This window comes from Brachionichthys hirsutus, chromosome 8, assembly GCF_040956055.1.
Source record: "Brachionichthys hirsutus isolate HB-005 chromosome 8, CSIRO-AGI_Bhir_v1, whole genome shotgun sequence".
NCBI classification, from domain to species: Eukaryota; Metazoa; Chordata; class Actinopteri; order Lophiiformes; family Brachionichthyidae; genus Brachionichthys; species Brachionichthys hirsutus.
The window spans coordinates 5,049,347-5,067,360 of NC_090904.1; the positions used below are offsets into that span (position 1 = coordinate 5,049,347).

Genomic DNA, 18,014 nt, shown 5'->3' on the forward strand with positions numbered 1-18,014 from the left:
AATACTGGGGATATTGATCGTAACCCCGTCGAACCGCCATCCCTGTTTATGGATTATGACAAAAGGACCGCGGCTTTTTTGGAGAAAAATAAAGGGAATCGATTAGATTGACTTGCAATGATGACTGTAATTTAATGCTTTTCTTATTTTCTTGAATTTCATCTGCACAAATCACATAACAGGAAAACAATGGGAGGACTGTGGCTCATCATGTATTATGAGAAATGTCCTTGTATTGCAGAAAGGAAGCTTTATCACATCCTTTATTAGCCCAATTCAACTACCATGGTTGCAGTGAACATCAAATGATGTGTATCTTTTTTTTTTTACAGAACTTTTTTTCCTCATATGTTTTGATACTTTTGCATTACACTGTGTCTGTCGTTGCAGCGTGAATCTGAGGAAATAGCCCAAACCCATTTCATTGTCATCTCTTGACTCTAAGACTTTTCTCCTGCTCCTCCACCTCCTAAAACTCCCACCTGATTCTGTTTAATCATGTGTTTGAAGGAGAGAAAAAAGCAGGCAGACAGAGGAAAAGTCATCTTTTCACCTCTTTTTGTCACTGTCAGGTTCTCCTGGTGTGAGCGTGGGTGGTGCCTGACTGGGACCTGGTGTATGTCAGGGGGCTATGGTGAGGCGATGTGCACGGGCTGCTGTGAGGACAGATGTACCAGCGGAGGAAGACGGGGCGGTAAAGGAGCGGATCTGTGTTTGTGGCTGTGCCTCTCGCTATTCTTTGCTGCCCTTTGGGGCCGAGCTTCTCCTCAGTGCCCAGAGAGCTGCCACTGTGCCTGGGACACAGCCACGGTGCAGTGTTCAGATGCCGGGCTCCGGGAGATCCCAGAGGGGATCCCGCCAGAAACACTCTCCCTCCACCTGGAACGCAACTACATCCGAAACATTCCTGAGAGTGCCTTCAGAGATCTCATCCACCTACAGGACCTGTACCTGTCCCACAACCGCATTGACTCGCTTGCATCAGGGGCCCTGCGGCATTTGGGTTCCGAGCTGCGCCTGCTGGACCTTTCACACAATCGGCTGAGGCAGGCCAGCAGGGAGGAGTTTGGCTCGACTCGTGCCAAGACGCGGCTCTACCACAACCCCTGGCACTGCGACTGTATCCTCCAGGAGCTGATGGAGACTCTTCACCTGGAGCCCGAGACAGTAAACGGGATCATCTGTGAGAGTTCCGTGCGGGGAGTGGGCGAGGGGAGCAGGTGGGACGACCCGGGGTCACAGGGGGAGCACGCAGGCCAACCCCTGGTCAAGTTGTTGGATTCTGGGGTGAACTTCTGCAGCATGCAGAAAAAGACGACCGACGTTGCCATGCTGGTGACAATGTTTATATGGTTCTTTATGGTCATTGTGTATGTAGTGTATTATGTGAGACAAAACCAGGCCGAGGCTCGACGGCATATGGAATACCTGAAGAGCTTGCCAAGCCCACACAAGTCTCCCACAGAGACGGACACTCTGAGCACTGGTTTCTGAAATACTGAGAGGAGCTGATAAAGATCTTTATGGCGTACATTTCAGGTGATTGTGGTCGATACTGACAAAGAAAAAGAAAAAATATAACCTTTTACATGTGTGCTTTGTAATTGCAACATTTCTGCTACAATCCCCAACATGTTTCTTTATATTCTAATTTTAATTTCTTCCTTTTTTTATTTTTTTGAAAAGTAAGACATTTATATTGGTTTACTCATTATGTATGTGCATTGAGTCAAAACTGAAAACAAGACTGCGCCGTCCATAAGAATGATTGTTTGTATATTACAAACTTTAGGACCCTGAATGCCACTTTATACTCTGTTTCCTTTCCTTTTCTCCTCCCATCAAACCTCACGCTGTGGTCTTTTATCTTTCCTTTAGCTCTAATTAGGAGAGCTTAACCAACTGACCTCGAATGGCCATTTGAGAGGCACTAATCAGCTAGACGTGTGTGTGCGTGTGTGTGTGGGTGTGTGTGCGTGTGTGTGTCCACGTTGTTTCTGTTCGTTGTTATGGCTGTTTGTACTTTGGTAACATTAATTTTGCACAGATGCTATTCCAAGCCTTTCCAATACACAATCACAAATCCTGCTGGACCAAATTCACTCTTAGGGAGCGATTTGAATCAGAGATGAAATATTTCTCACCCAAACAGCAGCAATCAGCTCTAACATATCTGGACAGCTACAAACAGTCATCGCTGGTTGGAACAAGACAATTCTAGACTCCACATTTAGAAGTTGATTATGGTATAAATTTGATTAGTATTGCTACTTATCTCGAGGAAAGCTGTTGGTTAAATTTGCCCTGCACTGACGGCTCCTTACGTATTTTTGTTTCTGCCATGCTCTATATTGGCTGTATCCTTACTGACTTTTTTTTAATGTTCTTCCTGTTCTGCGTGGGTGTTCTCCGGGTTCTCCGGTTTCCTCCCACCTCCAAAAACATGCAGTTTATGCAAATTGGTTACTCGAAGTTGCCCATAGTGTGTGTGTGTGTGTGTGTGAATGTGTGTTCGTGACTGTGTGGCACCACAATGTGCTGGCGAAGCATTTGAGGTGTACCCCACCTTTCGCCCATAGCAAGCTGGGATTGGCTCCAGCAACTCCTGTGGCCCACAAAGTGGAATCAAATAAATGAATGTTATAATATTCTATTTATTTATTTTTTAAACTAGAATAATTTTCTCAGCTCAGATTAATACCATCCTGACATAAACTATAATACATTTTGGCACCAATTAAAGAGTTTTGCACATTATTATTCAATTTGTTCTATCAGAATTCAAAAGAAATGTCCTCATTTTTGGCCACAATCTTTTCCAGATATGACATTATGCTAAAAGATAATTCTTTGTTTTTACACTCATCAGGTTCCAATCAGCCCAAATAGCCAAGATAAATAAAAAAATGTGTGTGTGTATATATGTATGTATGTGTGTATATACAGTATATATAATATAGCATTTTAATTATCATTCAATTATTATAGATAGTATTTTTTTAAAGTGTTTATACAACCCTTTAATTGTTCATAAATGTAATGTAACTGTGCCTCATGTCATCAAAGCTCTGGTTTCCAAGGTTATGAGAATTGAAGTTAACTTATTACCTGAAATAGTTAAATGACATTTTTCTGTGTATCCTGCTGTAATGTACTGTATGTGTTTTATGTGTACTTTGTAATTTATAGGGAAATCCTGTAATGTTATACAAGAGGAAGTCATGTGGTGAGTAAGAAACAGAACTTAAACTGGGTGACTGCTGTTGGTAGCTGGTCAATGTCAACACTTTGGCTTTGATGACTGGCTAAATGGTTGGGAGAGAAATCCAATAGCCGATTTGTAGTTGTATAAAAGTATAGAACTGTTGGAGTAGCTCAACGTATTTCAGGAGTTATATGTTCATCGCAAGTCATTCATCTAATTTTGTGCTGGGTTCAGTGGCCTAAATGCATCAAAACAATCTGTAAACACTTTTTTGGTCACTATGGTGCAAGCATGTCCTCTGTTTATTTGTTTGTTCTGTAGGTGCTTTATTACAATTATCATTATCAATATTATATATATCCTCATGAGACCCAGCCAGTTAGCATGTCATCTGTAGTGGACATTTGTCCATTACAGATCGCATGCTAACCCAAAGCTGGGTCTCAGGAGGATATATATATTTTTTCACCACCTCCTTTTTCAACTTTTCTTAACTCGTCAAACTCAATCAAAACCCGACAGTCATCCATTTCTCCACTGCCTTTTCTTAAAATCTGAGGTGTTTCTTCCCCTGGAAATATATCAATGCATTATCACACAGTGGAAGCAGGGAACAGTTACACATTTAGTGTGTCCATACCACTGCCCAGATATTTCAACATGGGGGCGGGGAACAAAACCGGATTGAAATAAAAAGAAATTTCAGCCTTTTACTTGTTATCATCTTTTATTTCCAATTTACATTAATTAAAACGTCACAAAAACAAGTCATGACCATAATATAATAATTATATTATTATTAATAATAGTACTATTATTAATAATAAAAAATATACACAACCCCACACAAAACGAACCCTCTGCGCTGGCTGTGGAACGAGCAGGCCACACCCGAGTCTCTTCTACTGTGTGTGTAAATGAAGTGTGTGCAGGCAGAGGGAACATCCTGCTTGAGGGGAATGGTGGGAGGAAGTTGAGAGGGATGGAGCTGCCAAGGATGACAGCAAACGGGGTGGGGGGGGGGGCAGCAGAATTGGCTTTCGCGACCGAACTCGAGGAAGATACATAATTAAAATATGGGAATTCATATACAAAGAATCAGGGAGGAAATGGGCTTAGCCTGATTTTTAAAGAATATTTTTTTTTAGTGTGAGGTAGCTTTAGAATATAAATACAATTAAAATCAGGATTAGTTCCAAATTAAACACGCATTGAGTGTATAAATTCATCATGGTCATGGTTGTTTACTTATGGGGATGAAGCAGGGAGGCGGGGTGAGGCAATCCTCGGGTGAGATACTCCCTCTGAGAAACTGTATATATATGTATACACACTCCACAGTTACATATACACATATACGAGTCACTGCATGTGAGTACCTGATTGTTAAAAAATAGACTGTTTTACAACAATAGCACCATTGATTTTTATTATAATACACAGTAACGTTTTGATACACACTGTGGTGGTAGAAATAGGAAGACCTGCACTTTCTATGAAGCTAGATTTTTGGTTTCAAAGAGTTACACATGCTGTCGTGGGCATGGCACAGGAGCGATGGGGTGATGAGAAAAGAGGAGGACGTAAGAGAGGAAGCTGATGGATCAGGTTTCTTTTTAAATAATGTGTAAGTGGGATTTTTAGTACTTAGCAAAAACTCAGTCCTACCACACCTGGGACCCAAACTTAAACAATAAATAAATAACGCCAACACATTTTTCTCTCTTTAGTTCCCTGGCATGTTCCTGCACTCTCCTCATACTTCCTCCTTCCTGTTTATGGGGTGGCTGGATTGCTGTTCGGTGGTGGGGAGTGGGGCTTTTTGGTAAATGCCGGCTGTCCATCGGGGCGGTTGTCTGGCGGCGATGCTGGATGATTCACAGATGTGGTGCCAATCAGTGCAGTTATCCTACGCACTTTTACTTAGAAAAAAAAGTCCCATTAAAAAAAAGAAAAAAAAAAGTGTCTCGATATTTATTTTTCACTCTTTCTTTCTCCTCTTTAATCTAAAGTGTGCACCTCTTTAGTTTTATGTTATTTTGTCAAATCTCCACTTTGTTCTCTTTTTCGATCCCTTGTTCTTTACAAGAAGCAGACCGAACCAACTTCAACTCCAAACTCCTGATTTGCTCCTCCAACATCCATGGGGGCAATGTCCACAATGGGCAGGCGAGAGGTCTTCTGCGATCTGTACTCCATCACCGTCTTGCCCCACTGCCCCGTGTGTTTCTGTGTAAAGAAAGAGAAACGATGGCTGTTAAAAGACCTGTAAATGCAGATAATGTACATTTCTTGGTGAGTTGAATTAACGGCAGAGGCTTTATATAACAGTTTTAATATCCTTCCTACTTCCTGATGGTCAGTGCAGGCATGTCAAACTGAAATGCTGTACGTCCATCTTGAGCCAGCCTTACCGTGCAGCCGTCCTCCATCACGCTGTAAGTGAAGCGGCTGTTGCCCTCGGCTCTGATTTCTACGTCGTTGGAGCCCTGCAGGATCACAGCCTTCTTCATGTTCCCCGTTGAGGCGTCCATGTAGGCCACGCTGTTCTTACAGTGGTAGGTGAGGTTCTGAGACGCCTCGGTGGACAGCAGCCTCAGGAAGGTCATCTGAATGGCAGCAGTGTTGGCTGCCAGGCTGTCATCGCCGTAGCCAAACTGCAAGACCAAGTGAGAACAGCAGTTCATATCAACAACAATCAGCAGATCAAATGCACAAATGAAGCCACTATGTGTGAATGCCATAGCATAGTGTGTGTGTGCCACTACAGTCGCCCTCGTTTATCGCGTGTGCTACGTTCCAGGATCCCCGATAGGTGAAAAGCAGCGAAGTAGCGACCTCATATTTATTGTAGTATTTTACGTGTATTTTTACCCTCCCTGCACTGTTACCTTTCCCACACGCCTACAACCGCTTTTGCATTATAATACAGTAACAGTAGTGTATATTTCAAAACGTTATGGACACATATGTTCAGCAAGACAATCCACAGTACGGTGAATCTGCGTAAAGTGGACCGTGATATCGCGAGGGATGACTGTATTTCCTTGCAGCACTGACAGCAGACGAGGGCACGTTTCATCTCATCTTAAAGGTGAAGACCAGGGTGCCACTTACATGGAATCCTCCGTTCATTGTCTCGCCGAACCAGACGTGCTTGAGCTCCTTGCTCTTGCTGGACCACCAGTTTTTGCGAGGGATGCTGGAAGGCTTGGGGCGGACGCAGGATTCTCCTGTCTCCATGTTGCAGAAGACCTTGATTGCATCAACAGTGCAGCCTTGATTGGGATCTATCCAGTAGTCTCCTGCAGAAAAAAAGAGGAAGAAGAGAGGTTTAGCATTTTATGTGTCCTTTTTTAATAAAAAAGCACCTTATAATGTAAAAACATATTGTATAGAACACATAATAGTATAACTTCAACTTCTGTTCTTGAGCATTCACTCACTAAAGTCACTCACCGCTCTTCCAGTCGGGATGACAAAGCTTCAGGTCTCTACAGGTGCGAGCCGGGTTCTTCTTGGATCCCTCCGGGCTGCGGATGTTCTCAATCTGATTGTTAAGAGACTTGAGTGTGGCATCGACCTCGGCATCGTGTTGACGGAGGTTACCAGAAGCCTGGTCGGCCCTCATGTACCTGAGGGGATCAGGGCCCTTTTCGGTCTGACCGAGACCAGCGAAAGCAGACATGTCAATACCAGGACCAGGAGGACCGGGAGGACCAGGGGGTCCTGAGTTTCCAGGCGGACCCTAAGAGAAAAGAAGAAACATGCAAGATTAATATGTTTGGATAGTTTTGTTTTGGGGGTATAGTCAACGATGGAGTGTCGAATATTCAGTGCAGAATGCAGTTAGAAAGAGAAGAAAGACATAATAATAATATAATAGAAGGCGGAGCCTATTACGTGGTGTGTAATGTTCATGAGCTGGGGGGCTACCACAGTTTGTGTTTGCATTCCTGTATATGTTCATGTGTTTGAAGTAACTGCTTTACAAAAATATTTAAATCACATTTTCTAGTTTGAAGTTATAGAATAATTTTAGAGTAAGTTCATCAATTGAAGAGAAGGAGCTGCCATGATTACTCACTGAGGGGCCGGTCTCTCCACCGCGACCGCGGGGCCCAGGGGGTCCAATAGGTCCTGGCAAACCATTTCCTCCATCCTTTCCAGCAGGGCCAACAGGTCCAGGTGGTCCCTGCATAAAAAGACAAAAGGAAACACTTTTTGCTGATGTCAAAGGACTAAAAACACTGATAAATAGACGTATTGCATTTGTAATTGAATTCAAAGCAATATTCCAGATTTGTATATTATTATATAATCGAGTCATTTGTTAGCATCAGCACTCACTCTTTGTCCAGAAGGCCCAGAAGGTCCAGTAGCACCCTGGTCTCCGGCTTGACCCTGGACAGATTATTACATTAATACATTAAGTTCTCTGCAATGTATGAAATGTAATAGTTTTGATTCGTTTTACCATCCAAACTGTGAAAGTATGGATTTATTCATTTTTTATTAGTGTAGTACTGTAAGCATTGTATTCTTTTCCTCAAAATTTCTATCTGTAACCGGATGATTGGGGTTAATTGGGCAGGCAGGTGTGGGAGGGAACACCTGTGGCCCGTTTACCACTGATTGGGGGGGCGGCGTATATAAGTGCTTCCCCTCCCTCGTTCCGGCGTCCTCATTTGTGTTTTCCCCGTCTCAAAGGCAGGTTGGCCGTATAGACTGTCACTGCCGTGTCTCTCCTTTTCTTTTGTTAGTTTTGTTTTTAGAGTGTAAATAAATGTTTTGAATTCCTAGTGCCGTGCTGGTCATCCCTGTGAGCGGACCTGCGGGTGGGGAAACCCGCTAAAGCGAGCTGGGGACCAAAAGGAAAAACTATATCTTTAGGGGCAGGTCCTAAAGTGGCGTTGTTGGCGACTGCCGATTAGCCCCGTATTCACCACGTCACATATCCATGATGGGTCTAGCCATCGATTCAATATAGAAACTTACTGGAGGTCCAGGCAGACCCTGCAGACCAGTGAAGCCTCTGTGTCCCTTCTGTCCTCTCTCACCAGATTCTCCGCCCTCACCCTTGTCTCCACGGGGTCCTTGAGGTCCCTGAAGTGCACAACAGCTTAATCAGAGTCTGATGCACTGGTCAAGTTTATGTATAAAAAAAAACAATAATATGTTTTAATTACTAACACTTCTCTGTTTGTCTGAAACTAAAATGTGCACTTAAAGTCACTAAGAACTTTCAAGGTTTTAATTGAGCTTTTTGGAATTTGTGCATATTTAAGCAAGAAAATTAAGATAATTAAACAATGAGCATGTAGATGTGTCTCAATGTCAAAGCATCATACGGCCATTCCCCTGGCTCCAGCAGGTCCTGGAGGTCCGCCAGGTCCTTGTGCTCCCTGCGAAAGAAAGATATAAGAATGGGATGATGGTGCCATAGAGACATAAATTATTGTATACAATTATCAGTCAGATTAATATTAACAGTTAATGTTAATGAATATATTAATACTATTAGTTCCTTTATTAATGTTTCATTTATAACAATATTCATCATTTATTTTACAAATTGACTATATTTTGTATTTTTGTTAAGCCTGTAATTTAAATTGTGCCATTATTTATGTCAATATTATTGTAACCATAAAGCATGCAGGTTTTCAAAATGTATTGTCAAGTCGATTGTGCCATGAAGTGAATTTGATGCCCAATTACAGTTAAAAGTGAGTCACAGAATAAAGAATAAAGACTTAAACACAGAATAAACACTTAAACCATGCTTGCACTTCCTTGGGTGCTATCAGGCTACCTGCTGGCTCAGCAGACAAATGTGAAACCTGCTCTACTTAATGGTGATGCACAATCTTCACCCCCCCATTATCAACTCGTATAAAAAAGAGACTAGGTCCGTTTTTTTGTTGGGCATGCTACTCACAGACTCTCCTCTGTTTCCCTGTTTGCCTGTGGGACCAACTGGGCCGGAAGCACCAGGACCACCTGGAGAACCGGGAGCGCCAACAGGTCCAGCGTTGCCACGGTCTCCCTGCGGCACCGAGGACAGAACGACAGAAAGGTCACTCATCACAAAATAGATTTGTGAGTATTGTATGTGCTGTGTATTGTATCTGTATTTCTCACCTTGATTCCAGTAGAACCATCTCTACCAGGAGGTCCATCAGATCCAGGGTTTCCCTGTGACATGACAGAACAACATGAAGTGTCAATAGCTTCCGTCTCCCCCAAGACGAATGCCCTATAGCTGCATAACCAACCATTCTCCATCAAAGCACATCTGAAATAAATATGGTACAAACACAATGCAAATGTATTTATTGTCTGACCTCTCTGCCCGGCTCTCCTGCAGGTCCGGTGAGTCCAGGTGGTCCAACAACTCCAGGGGGTCCACGGTCTCCGCTGCCACCAGGACCTCCCTGCTTTCCAGGCTCACCCTAAGAAGAAGCAAAAATAAGTCTCAGTGCTGAACTGGATCGCGTCATTCACCAAAGGTGCATTTATTCACTCTTCTGTAATTATAAATCCATGTTGAGCATCCCAGCGACCAGCTGGGGTTAGACCACCTGACGTGTTTGATATATCAGATTGATATAATGACGTTAACCACAAACGAAAGTCAACGGCACAAATCTATCTACATTAAACGAGAGTGGCTACACAACAATCAGTGCATTTAAAGGAAGGATGGAAAACCGGGAGGGGCGGAGCCAGTAGCCAGGGTAACAAAGATTTTTTTTAAAGTCACTGCTGATATTGTGGTTGGCTGCCACCGCTAAATGAGAGAAGGGAAACTGAGTTAGATACAGGATGTGAGGTCAACATCCTATTGACCCATAATTTCTATAACTGTGTATTGAATTTGTTGCACACAGCTTGATTGGTGATGGAAATAAACCTGCTTATGGAGCTGCATCATAGTAGAGTACATTAAATCACTGGATAATGTGAAAAGCGTTTTACTTACAGAGGGTCCAGGCAGACCAGGGAAGCCTCTCTCACCACGCTGTCCAGGCAGACCAACAATGCCACGCTGTCCACCCAAACCCTGAGGCCCCGACGGACCAAGAGGACCCTGAGAGAGGAAACGGAACGTTCCATCCTTTAGCTTCTATTTTTAACTAAACCAGTATCTGTGCCAGAGTTTCGGTCTCTTCCACATCCAAATAAGTTTATTTTTATCCAATAGTAAATACCGGTAAGTATTTAGCATATGGGAGTGGAAACATGTTAAATAAACTGTTTAAAATTCTGGAAAACACACTTATTTCCTTTATTGATGCAGGATATCCTTGTGATTAGTTCGGTACAAAGACTAGTGAGAGTTTGCCTCTCTGCCTAAAGGTTACAAACTCACCTCACAAGCACTTGTAAACCTCACTAATTAAATCAGTAAAAGCTGCAGTGCAAAAACAATCATTTATGTTTGTGACAGATAAAGTCTCAGACCGTGGATGTCTTAAAAGTTTTTGTCTTCTGTTCTTTTATTTCTTTTCTCGCCTCATTTGTTCTATGTGGGACTTTTAGAACAACCAATTTGAGTTGCACAGAACAACATTGATTTCTCATCACCTCTATGGTCTAGCTCATCCGCTGCCTACGCCTGGCATGCAACAGCCAGGGCTCGCTCGACCCGTGCACGTGATGAACACCTGACACCGTGACGGCTGAAGCACACCATTCAGCCGACTGAGACGCCGAGGTGACGATACGTGGTTTAAGATGTAATATATGTAATGCCCGGTGGAATGGGTTGTTATGCTCAGACATGAGCACTGGATAATGAGCATAACAACCATCTGTAGCAATCATCTGTGGAGTGCCATTATCTCGACAGGAATCGGCATCATGTGTGACGGGAACGTGTGAGTGAACAGCTGAAGTCAGGAAAAAACAAGAGCCTGGAGTCCTGCCACCAGTCCGCTGGGCTGCCGTGTGCCGTCACATGTCTAGGTCTGCTTCTACAGTCAGTGATGGACACTGACAGCCATGTTTTAATGGAGAGCGGGCTCAGTGGCAGTCCATTACTGATGAAATTGGCTCTTTGGGCTGACAGAGTGGTGTAAAAGTTTGCAGAGTACAGAAAACAAAGCAATTTAATATTGTTTTTCCCTCTTGACATTTGAACACCTGTGTTCCTGATGACATTCACTGCATTGTGGAGGCTTTAGAGAGAGAGGGAGAGAATACGTGGGTGCTAGTGGGATTAGCGTGGTATTTCAAGTGTCACAATCAATAGTTCAATATTTTTCTAAAAATGTGTTTAAAAGGGTTTTAAGGAGGAGTATGGATAAAGTGTAACCGACTCACAGAAGGACCATCCTCTCCAGCATCTCCTTTCTCTCCAGAAGCCCCAGCAGCGCCACGGAGTCCAGCATCTCCCTGCCTGCCTGGGGATCCACCGTCTCCTCTCACACCCTTTGGTCCATCTTTTCCCGGAGCACCGGCAGGACCGGCAGATCCAGGATTACCCTAGGACATATAAATACCGGTACACCTTATTACCAGGTGTCCATCTTTAAATATACTTATCTCATATTAGCAGATTCACACAGTCCAGCGGTCTTTAGAAAACACTGCTGTATCTGTTGCGCTGTACCTGGTTCTTAACATTAATCAAGCCCATTGACCTTCTTTCCCACAACATTTCCCATATGAATTATGAATCTAGTAGGTTGAATTTGGTTCATTACAAAATTATTTGTTATGCATTGTAGTGTTTTGAACTTGCACAAGGGGTAAAGTAACTGTGAACCTACATTGGGACCAGGGGGTCCAACACGGCCAGCAGAACCAGGGAAACCAGTGGCACCCTGAGAGAGAAAGATAAAAAATATTCAAAACAAACAAAATAAAACTGTATTTGTGCTTCTGTAAGAGAAGCATAAAACCACAACCGGATGGAAAGTGATTCCAAAATAAGACTTACCGACGGTCCCTGAGCACCACGGGCACCTTTAGGTCCAAACACACCTGTAGGACCCTGGATTGGGACAGAAGCTGTACATTACTGTCTGATGTTTAAATTACTGTAAATATATATATTTTTAAATCAGTTCAGACAGGTTGTAGGATTTGTTTTCTATTGTTCTTGGTGTGACGCAATCTGTGACCAGGTTTCATGCTGAATGAATCCCAGTAATTGGAATGCGAGATGATTTCTGCAAACAGAACATTTTTTGTTTCTCGTAAAAAGGCTGTCGCTCAGCGTTTGTCTTGATGTTCTGGAAACTTTACTAGGCTGAACATATCATCATGTACGGCTTATGCAAATACAGGAAACATGTTGTTAGTAATTGTGGAGCAAAACCCACTGCGGGTCCGGGGGCACCAGAGGGTCCTTGGGGTCCAGGGGCACCAGCGTCACCCTTCTGTCCACCTTCTCCTTGCTCTCCCTTGATTCCTGGCTGACCATCGCCACCCTGAAAGCCAACAGAAACAGCTGAATGATTGAATCATTGTTAGCCATTCACATGAAAAAAACGTGCATTTAAAACAAATTAAGGACATGTCTTGAAATCTATACACACTTTTTTTATTTTATAAATTTAATTTAGAGGAGAACTCCACTGGGTCTGCATGTTTAAATGCCCCTTGTGTAAGTACGTAGCACCAAATGCCATCTGTTATTAATTGATTCTATTTAACAAGATATTTTTGGGTCTTTCATCAATTATTTTGCTCACTATTCCACGTCAATCTCCAGTGTGTAGTGAGTTATAATGTTACAGTCTGAGCTGTGAAACAAAAAATAATTTAGACTCCTTTTCAAACGATTTTTCTTGACATACATTCAAACGTCAATCATAATTCAAAACCAAAAAAATTAAAAATAGATAAATTGTGTGTTGTGTCACATAAATATAGATGCAAATGTAGTAAAAACATTTGTCTCATGTCTCTGTGGTGTCTAGGGGAGGACGTAAATACATGAGTCTTACAGTGATGTCTTACTGTCTACATACTAATTTCTATTCAAATAATAATACACTGAGGTGAAAAGACATATACATTAACATAAAAACATTGTTTAAAAAATACCTTGTTCACAGAATTCTAATACGGTACATATATCCAAGATATTTATATATTTACCATATATCAGATTATTAATATATTTATAAATTAAATATCACACATATTTGTTTTTACTTCTGATACTGGAAGATAGTCAAACTGCATTTAATACAGTACCATATATTTGTATTATTACTTACAGGGGGTCCGGCAAATCCAACAGGCCCAGGAGGTCCAGTCTCACCTCTGTCCCCCTGAGACAGGAAGGAAGAAAGACAATGAAAGAGAGCAAAAAGAAGGAAAGAGTCAAGAAGAATGAGTTAAAGTGTGATTCTTACAGGAGCACCGCGAGTACCAGCAGCTCCAGAGGGACCAGAAGGACCAGATTCACCCTGTAAGAAAACAAAGACGCATCAGGAAATGTATTTTCGTGTGTTCATTTGCCGATGACTCTATAATGAGATGGAAATAATGAATTTATATACAACTCACCTTCTCACCGTTGGGACCAGAAGGACCAGGCGGACCAATGGGACCAGTGAGGCCCTGTGACAGGAAACAGCCAACAAGGTGTCAAGGTTCATGAAAGAAATGTTGCTGAAGACTAAAGATTTGAACTTCGCAAAGATGGAATGCATTGAATATTTGAAATTCAATGAGATGCTTCTGCCATTTTAATAAAAGGAATGACCGTCACTCACACGAGCGCCATCTTTGCCAGAAGCTCCCTCGGGTCCTTTCTCTCCAATGTCACCCTATGATGATAAAATCAGTCACCGGGTGTTGCTGAGGCACCAAAAACAATCAAGTACATTTAAAATACACAGACATTATGACTGTGACTTACTCTGTCTCCTTTGGGACCTGGGATGCCGGCAGATCCTCTTTCTCCTGGCATACCCTGTAGCCCTGGGGGTCCTTGAGCTCCACCCGAACCAGCTGGCCCAATGGCTCCCTATCATGGAGCAGAAATAAATGACTATTTCGTGGAGAGACAGCAACAGAAAAGCTATTTAATGATCACTGAACACTATGCCAGACCCAGTTACACAACTATAAAGCAAATCTGAATATAACAGACTATGGACTGTTCCACCGTCGACTGTGACCCTGTAGGCCGACTCTGTCAACCAATGTAGGACTGTAGAAAAAGCTGAATCTATGTTCTGTGTGTTTCTTCAGAATATGGTCCAACCTTTAATTCTATATTTTTATTAGAAAACCGAGATTTGTGTATTCATTAAAGCTAATGTTCTATTCCACATATCACCACAACACAAATAGAGGGAAACGCAGACTCGGATTTGGTTCTTTAAGTGGTTCCAACAGGCCAACGCTCTACCTGGCTTATCAGCAACGCTTTCTAGAGTAGCCTCAAACAGCACAGCCGCTGCCTATCTGCAGTCACTAAGCTGCAGGCAAGGGGCTCAAACAACTTGGACTTACTTTGGCTGTGAATACATTCAAACTGTGTTTTTTACTGAAGTCGGGTGAGAAATATTTTGTCATCCAGCTCAGATTACGCGTTACCATCCACAAACTTTCTGCTCATCGCTCTTCATCACCATCTCGCTCTGAGCTCTCTAACCCCCCCCCAAACTCTCTATCCAGTCTTGTCTGACCTCGAGAGAAGAGAAATCTATGAAGTGGGATTAAAATCTGGAAGATAACAAACCAAAAGTTTCAATTGAAGCGGCTTTGACACAAAGAAAATTGCCATATGCACTAACAGAGCCCAGAAAAAGGCCAGATCAAGAGGAACATTTTGCCCAAATGGACAATAATATTTATAGTAATACTTAGGGGACTGAAGCATGTTTGTCAGTAGCGAGAGAACAATCAGGAATCTTGGAATAACCTTGGGTCCATCAGTTCCAGGTGTTCCAGGCAGACCTCGCGGTCCCTGCAGACCTTGAGTTCCAGCAGCTCCTCTCTCTCCAGGGAAACCACGCTCTCCCTGAATGGAGAAACAGCGGCAGTCATTTTTGACAGTCAGTCAGACTGTTGAAGTAAAGACAGAACACTTACTCTGGGCCCAGTAGCTCCAGCAGCTCCTCCCTCACCGGGAACACCCTGAAAAAAAAAAAGAACCGAGGAGTAAAGTAGCGGCAGCTTACTGGTAGTTTCAATCAAGTTACAGCAGCGGCCTTTAAAATATTCAACATTTACAGGAGGTGTTACCTGGGTAATAATAGCCCTGTCATTCACAGTAACACAGAAATGAGTTGATTGGTTTTTTTTTTCATCAGCGTCACAGTTCACTGTTCATGTTTGGACATATAGCTTAATTAAAATCTTATTGAGGTGGTGGAGCAAGAAATAATGCATTTACTTCTGTTTAACCTTTATTTAAAAAGGGTAACTGTAATGCCATGGCAACATTACAATGAAAAATACTAATGCTGTTAATGCTGCAAGTTCAGGAGCAGCTGTATTGTGAAGTCATTCAGAAAACATTTCTTTTTTTAAAGGATCTCTTCTCTCCAAGTCTAGACAGAGTAAAGTTATTCCTCTCAGTTCATGTGACGTTTCTAAGCCATAATTCATAACAGAAGTGCACACACCTGATCTCCAGGCTTGCCTCCCTCCCCGGGGGGGCCAGGAGGTCCAGGAAGACCCTGAATAAAGCGAAAAACAAAAGGATGTCAGGAAAAAAAGCAAAGCATCAGTAAAGAAACATAAAAACCACAATGCATGCACATGATCAGAGGAATAATTGTATTCCTACAGAAAGTGAAGCGACGGACTCACCTGGAAACCTGAAGGACCGGGCTGTCCTTGCTCTCCTCTTTCTCCAGCAAGGCCCTAAACAGATGTTTCATCATTACAAATCAATTCCACTGGAAACAGAATGTCTTTGACTTTTAATGTTTTGGAAGCTTTTGCTTAATTTGCCATTTATGTGTGTCTCATAGAACAACATCGGGCTTATTGCAGGTACACTGTGACACATAGCAACAAGCTGCAGGCCTAAGAGTCATCTACCAATGAAAACGTCCGAACTTTTGAGTAAAGGAGGCTTTTTTTCATTTTTTTCTTGGAGGTAAAGCTATTTTCTTGGCAGTTTGATAAATTGAGATACCGAAGCTTGCTTCTAAGTAAGTGAGAAAAGAGGAAGACGTTATCAGTGGTGAAGCTATAGGGGGGGGGGGGGGGGGATAAAGGTACATACGGCAGGGCCCGGGGGTCCGGAGGCACCAGTTTCTCCATCTTTGCCAGGCAGACCCTGAGGGGAGAGGGAGAGTGGAGGACAAATAAATAGATATCAACAGTTGAGTCAACTGTGATGCTACAATCTGGATCAGCAACCAGAGGATGTGTAATATTTAAATTTAGTCTGGTCATTGTTTGGATATTGGAATAATTATTGCTGCACTTCAGCAGCTACTTTTTGATCGTGTATCTGCTTCATATGTGATTTTAATGACTGTGAATTCTGGAATTGGGGTAACAATAAGATCTTTGCCAACAAGAAGAGAGCCTTAAAATGTCACAAAATAAGTGGCTATTGTGTTTTCAGTTCTCAGAAGGTGAAGGAACTCACCCTCAGACCAGGAGCTCCTCCCAGTCCTTTCTCACCAGACTTTCCATGCTCACCCTAACAACAAGAAGACAAACGAAATGCAGCAGTTAAACTCTGTTCGGTGGCTCACTTTCTTCTTCCTGCAGCAACTTGGGTCACGAGAGTTCAGTTCATGAATACCGTTCACAGAAAGTACAAGTAAAACAAAGACGACGGCCAAACAAGAATTATTGGAATAACATCTACGTTATATTGAAACAGGTCAGCCCATTTATGCTAAATGTTATAAAATAACATTACTCACAGTTGCTCCTTTTGGTCCTGGGAATCCCATGACACCAGGCTGTCCACGGGCTCCCTGTGGGCCGGGGGGGCCTGGCCGACCGTCCTCACCCGCAGCTCCCTGGACAAATAAAGACGAGTTCGAGTCCACAATAACGCACAACGGCTCTGGTAGAGGGACAAAACTGGAAACTGCACTGGTAAATGCTAAATCACACTGGGAAGAGAGAGGAGGTAAAAACTTAGTCCTGAGGTTTGGACTTTGATCAAGTAGAGACAGATTTCTTTTTGAACTTTTGCCAAAGGAAGAGATGATTAAATAAAGGACAAATAGACTAGATCACAAATCATTCAGTGTCACTCAGATAATCTGATGCACGGGATTTAGACCTAACACTTAAATGGATTAAGAGATGTCATTAACAAGGATCCTATTCATAAAACCAGAACCAAGTGTATTTGAGAAAATATCAATAGTCTGAACGGCAGCAAAAAGCAAGATAGTTGTTTGAAACACAAACACCAGTGTGGATGGATAAATCTCCGATTCGACGAAACTGCTCACGAGTCATTATGTGAGGAGAGCACATTTAGAAATAGAACTCCATATTCAAAAAATAAAACAACAACATGCAGCTGCTCATTCTGAGAGAGGATTTACTGGCGTATAATTAGAATCACTCATTTACACAGACAAACAAAACAAAGCATGACAATAGGAAATAAATCTCACGTACAGATGGCCCAACTTTGCCTTGAGGACCTGCATCACCGGGACGTCCAGTCAGGCCCTGTCAGAGAACACAAAGACAAAATCTAGATGAGTCACCAGACAGTGTGATTCAGAAAGGTGGGAGCATATGGATGCGCGATAGACAATTTACACCTCTGAATGGGCCGGTGTTAGAAAGAAGCAAGTATTTAATGCGCCAGTGACTAAAATAAATGTGACAGGCAGCACTTCAAATC

At 42.5% G+C, this 18,014-nt stretch overlaps 2 protein-coding genes across 2 annotated transcripts in view; one reads left to right on the plus strand and one right to left on the minus strand.

The window, feature by feature from the left end:
- Positions 1-618: 618 nt before the first annotated feature.
- On the plus strand, positions 619-1,494 carry LOC137898814 (leucine-rich repeat-containing protein 3-like). The gene has a single exon (XM_068742864.1). It carries the CDS (start codon positions 619-621, stop codon positions 1,492-1,494), a length of 876 nt encoding a protein of 291 aa, XP_068598965.1.
- A 3,125-nt stretch (positions 1,495-4,619) lies between these two features.
- col2a1b (collagen, type II, alpha 1b) overlaps positions 4,620-18,014 on the minus strand; it is a 32,518-nt gene continuing 19,123 nt past the window's right edge. The window contains exons 26-54 of the mRNA XM_068742294.1: positions 17,783-17,836; positions 17,068-17,166; positions 16,785-16,838; positions 16,413-16,466; positions 15,992-16,045; positions 15,805-15,858; positions 15,269-15,313; positions 15,099-15,197; positions 14,088-14,195; positions 13,942-13,995; positions 13,733-13,786; positions 13,579-13,632; positions 13,441-13,494; positions 12,538-12,645; positions 12,153-12,206; positions 11,983-12,036; positions 11,534-11,695; positions 10,191-10,298; positions 9,553-9,660; positions 9,350-9,403; positions 9,147-9,254; positions 8,557-8,610; positions 8,204-8,311; positions 7,556-7,609; positions 7,293-7,400; positions 6,665-6,953; positions 6,323-6,510; positions 5,620-5,862; positions 4,620-5,434 (exon numbers count right to left, since the gene is read on the minus strand). Of these exons, the coding sequence (XP_068598395.1) occupies positions 5,288-5,434; positions 5,620-5,862; positions 6,323-6,510; positions 6,665-6,953; positions 7,293-7,400; positions 7,556-7,609; positions 8,204-8,311; positions 8,557-8,610; positions 9,147-9,254; positions 9,350-9,403; positions 9,553-9,660; positions 10,191-10,298; positions 11,534-11,695; positions 11,983-12,036; positions 12,153-12,206; positions 12,538-12,645; positions 13,441-13,494; positions 13,579-13,632; positions 13,733-13,786; positions 13,942-13,995; positions 14,088-14,195; positions 15,099-15,197; positions 15,269-15,313; positions 15,805-15,858; positions 15,992-16,045; positions 16,413-16,466; positions 16,785-16,838; positions 17,068-17,166; positions 17,783-17,836 (2,784 nt within the window). The 3' untranslated portion in view covers positions 4,620-5,287. The remainder of the gene's footprint in view (positions 5,435-5,619; positions 5,863-6,322; positions 6,511-6,664; positions 6,954-7,292; positions 7,401-7,555; positions 7,610-8,203; positions 8,312-8,556; positions 8,611-9,146; positions 9,255-9,349; positions 9,404-9,552; positions 9,661-10,190; positions 10,299-11,533; positions 11,696-11,982; positions 12,037-12,152; positions 12,207-12,537; positions 12,646-13,440; positions 13,495-13,578; positions 13,633-13,732; positions 13,787-13,941; positions 13,996-14,087; positions 14,196-15,098; positions 15,198-15,268; positions 15,314-15,804; positions 15,859-15,991; positions 16,046-16,412; positions 16,467-16,784; positions 16,839-17,067; positions 17,167-17,782; positions 17,837-18,014) is intronic.

Bases quoted from the DNA above. Each gene is read 5' to 3' on its own strand.
- LOC137898814 (XM_068742864.1), top strand. From the start codon at position 619: ATGTCAGGGGGCTATGGTGAGGCGATGTGCACGGGCTGCTGTGAGGAC.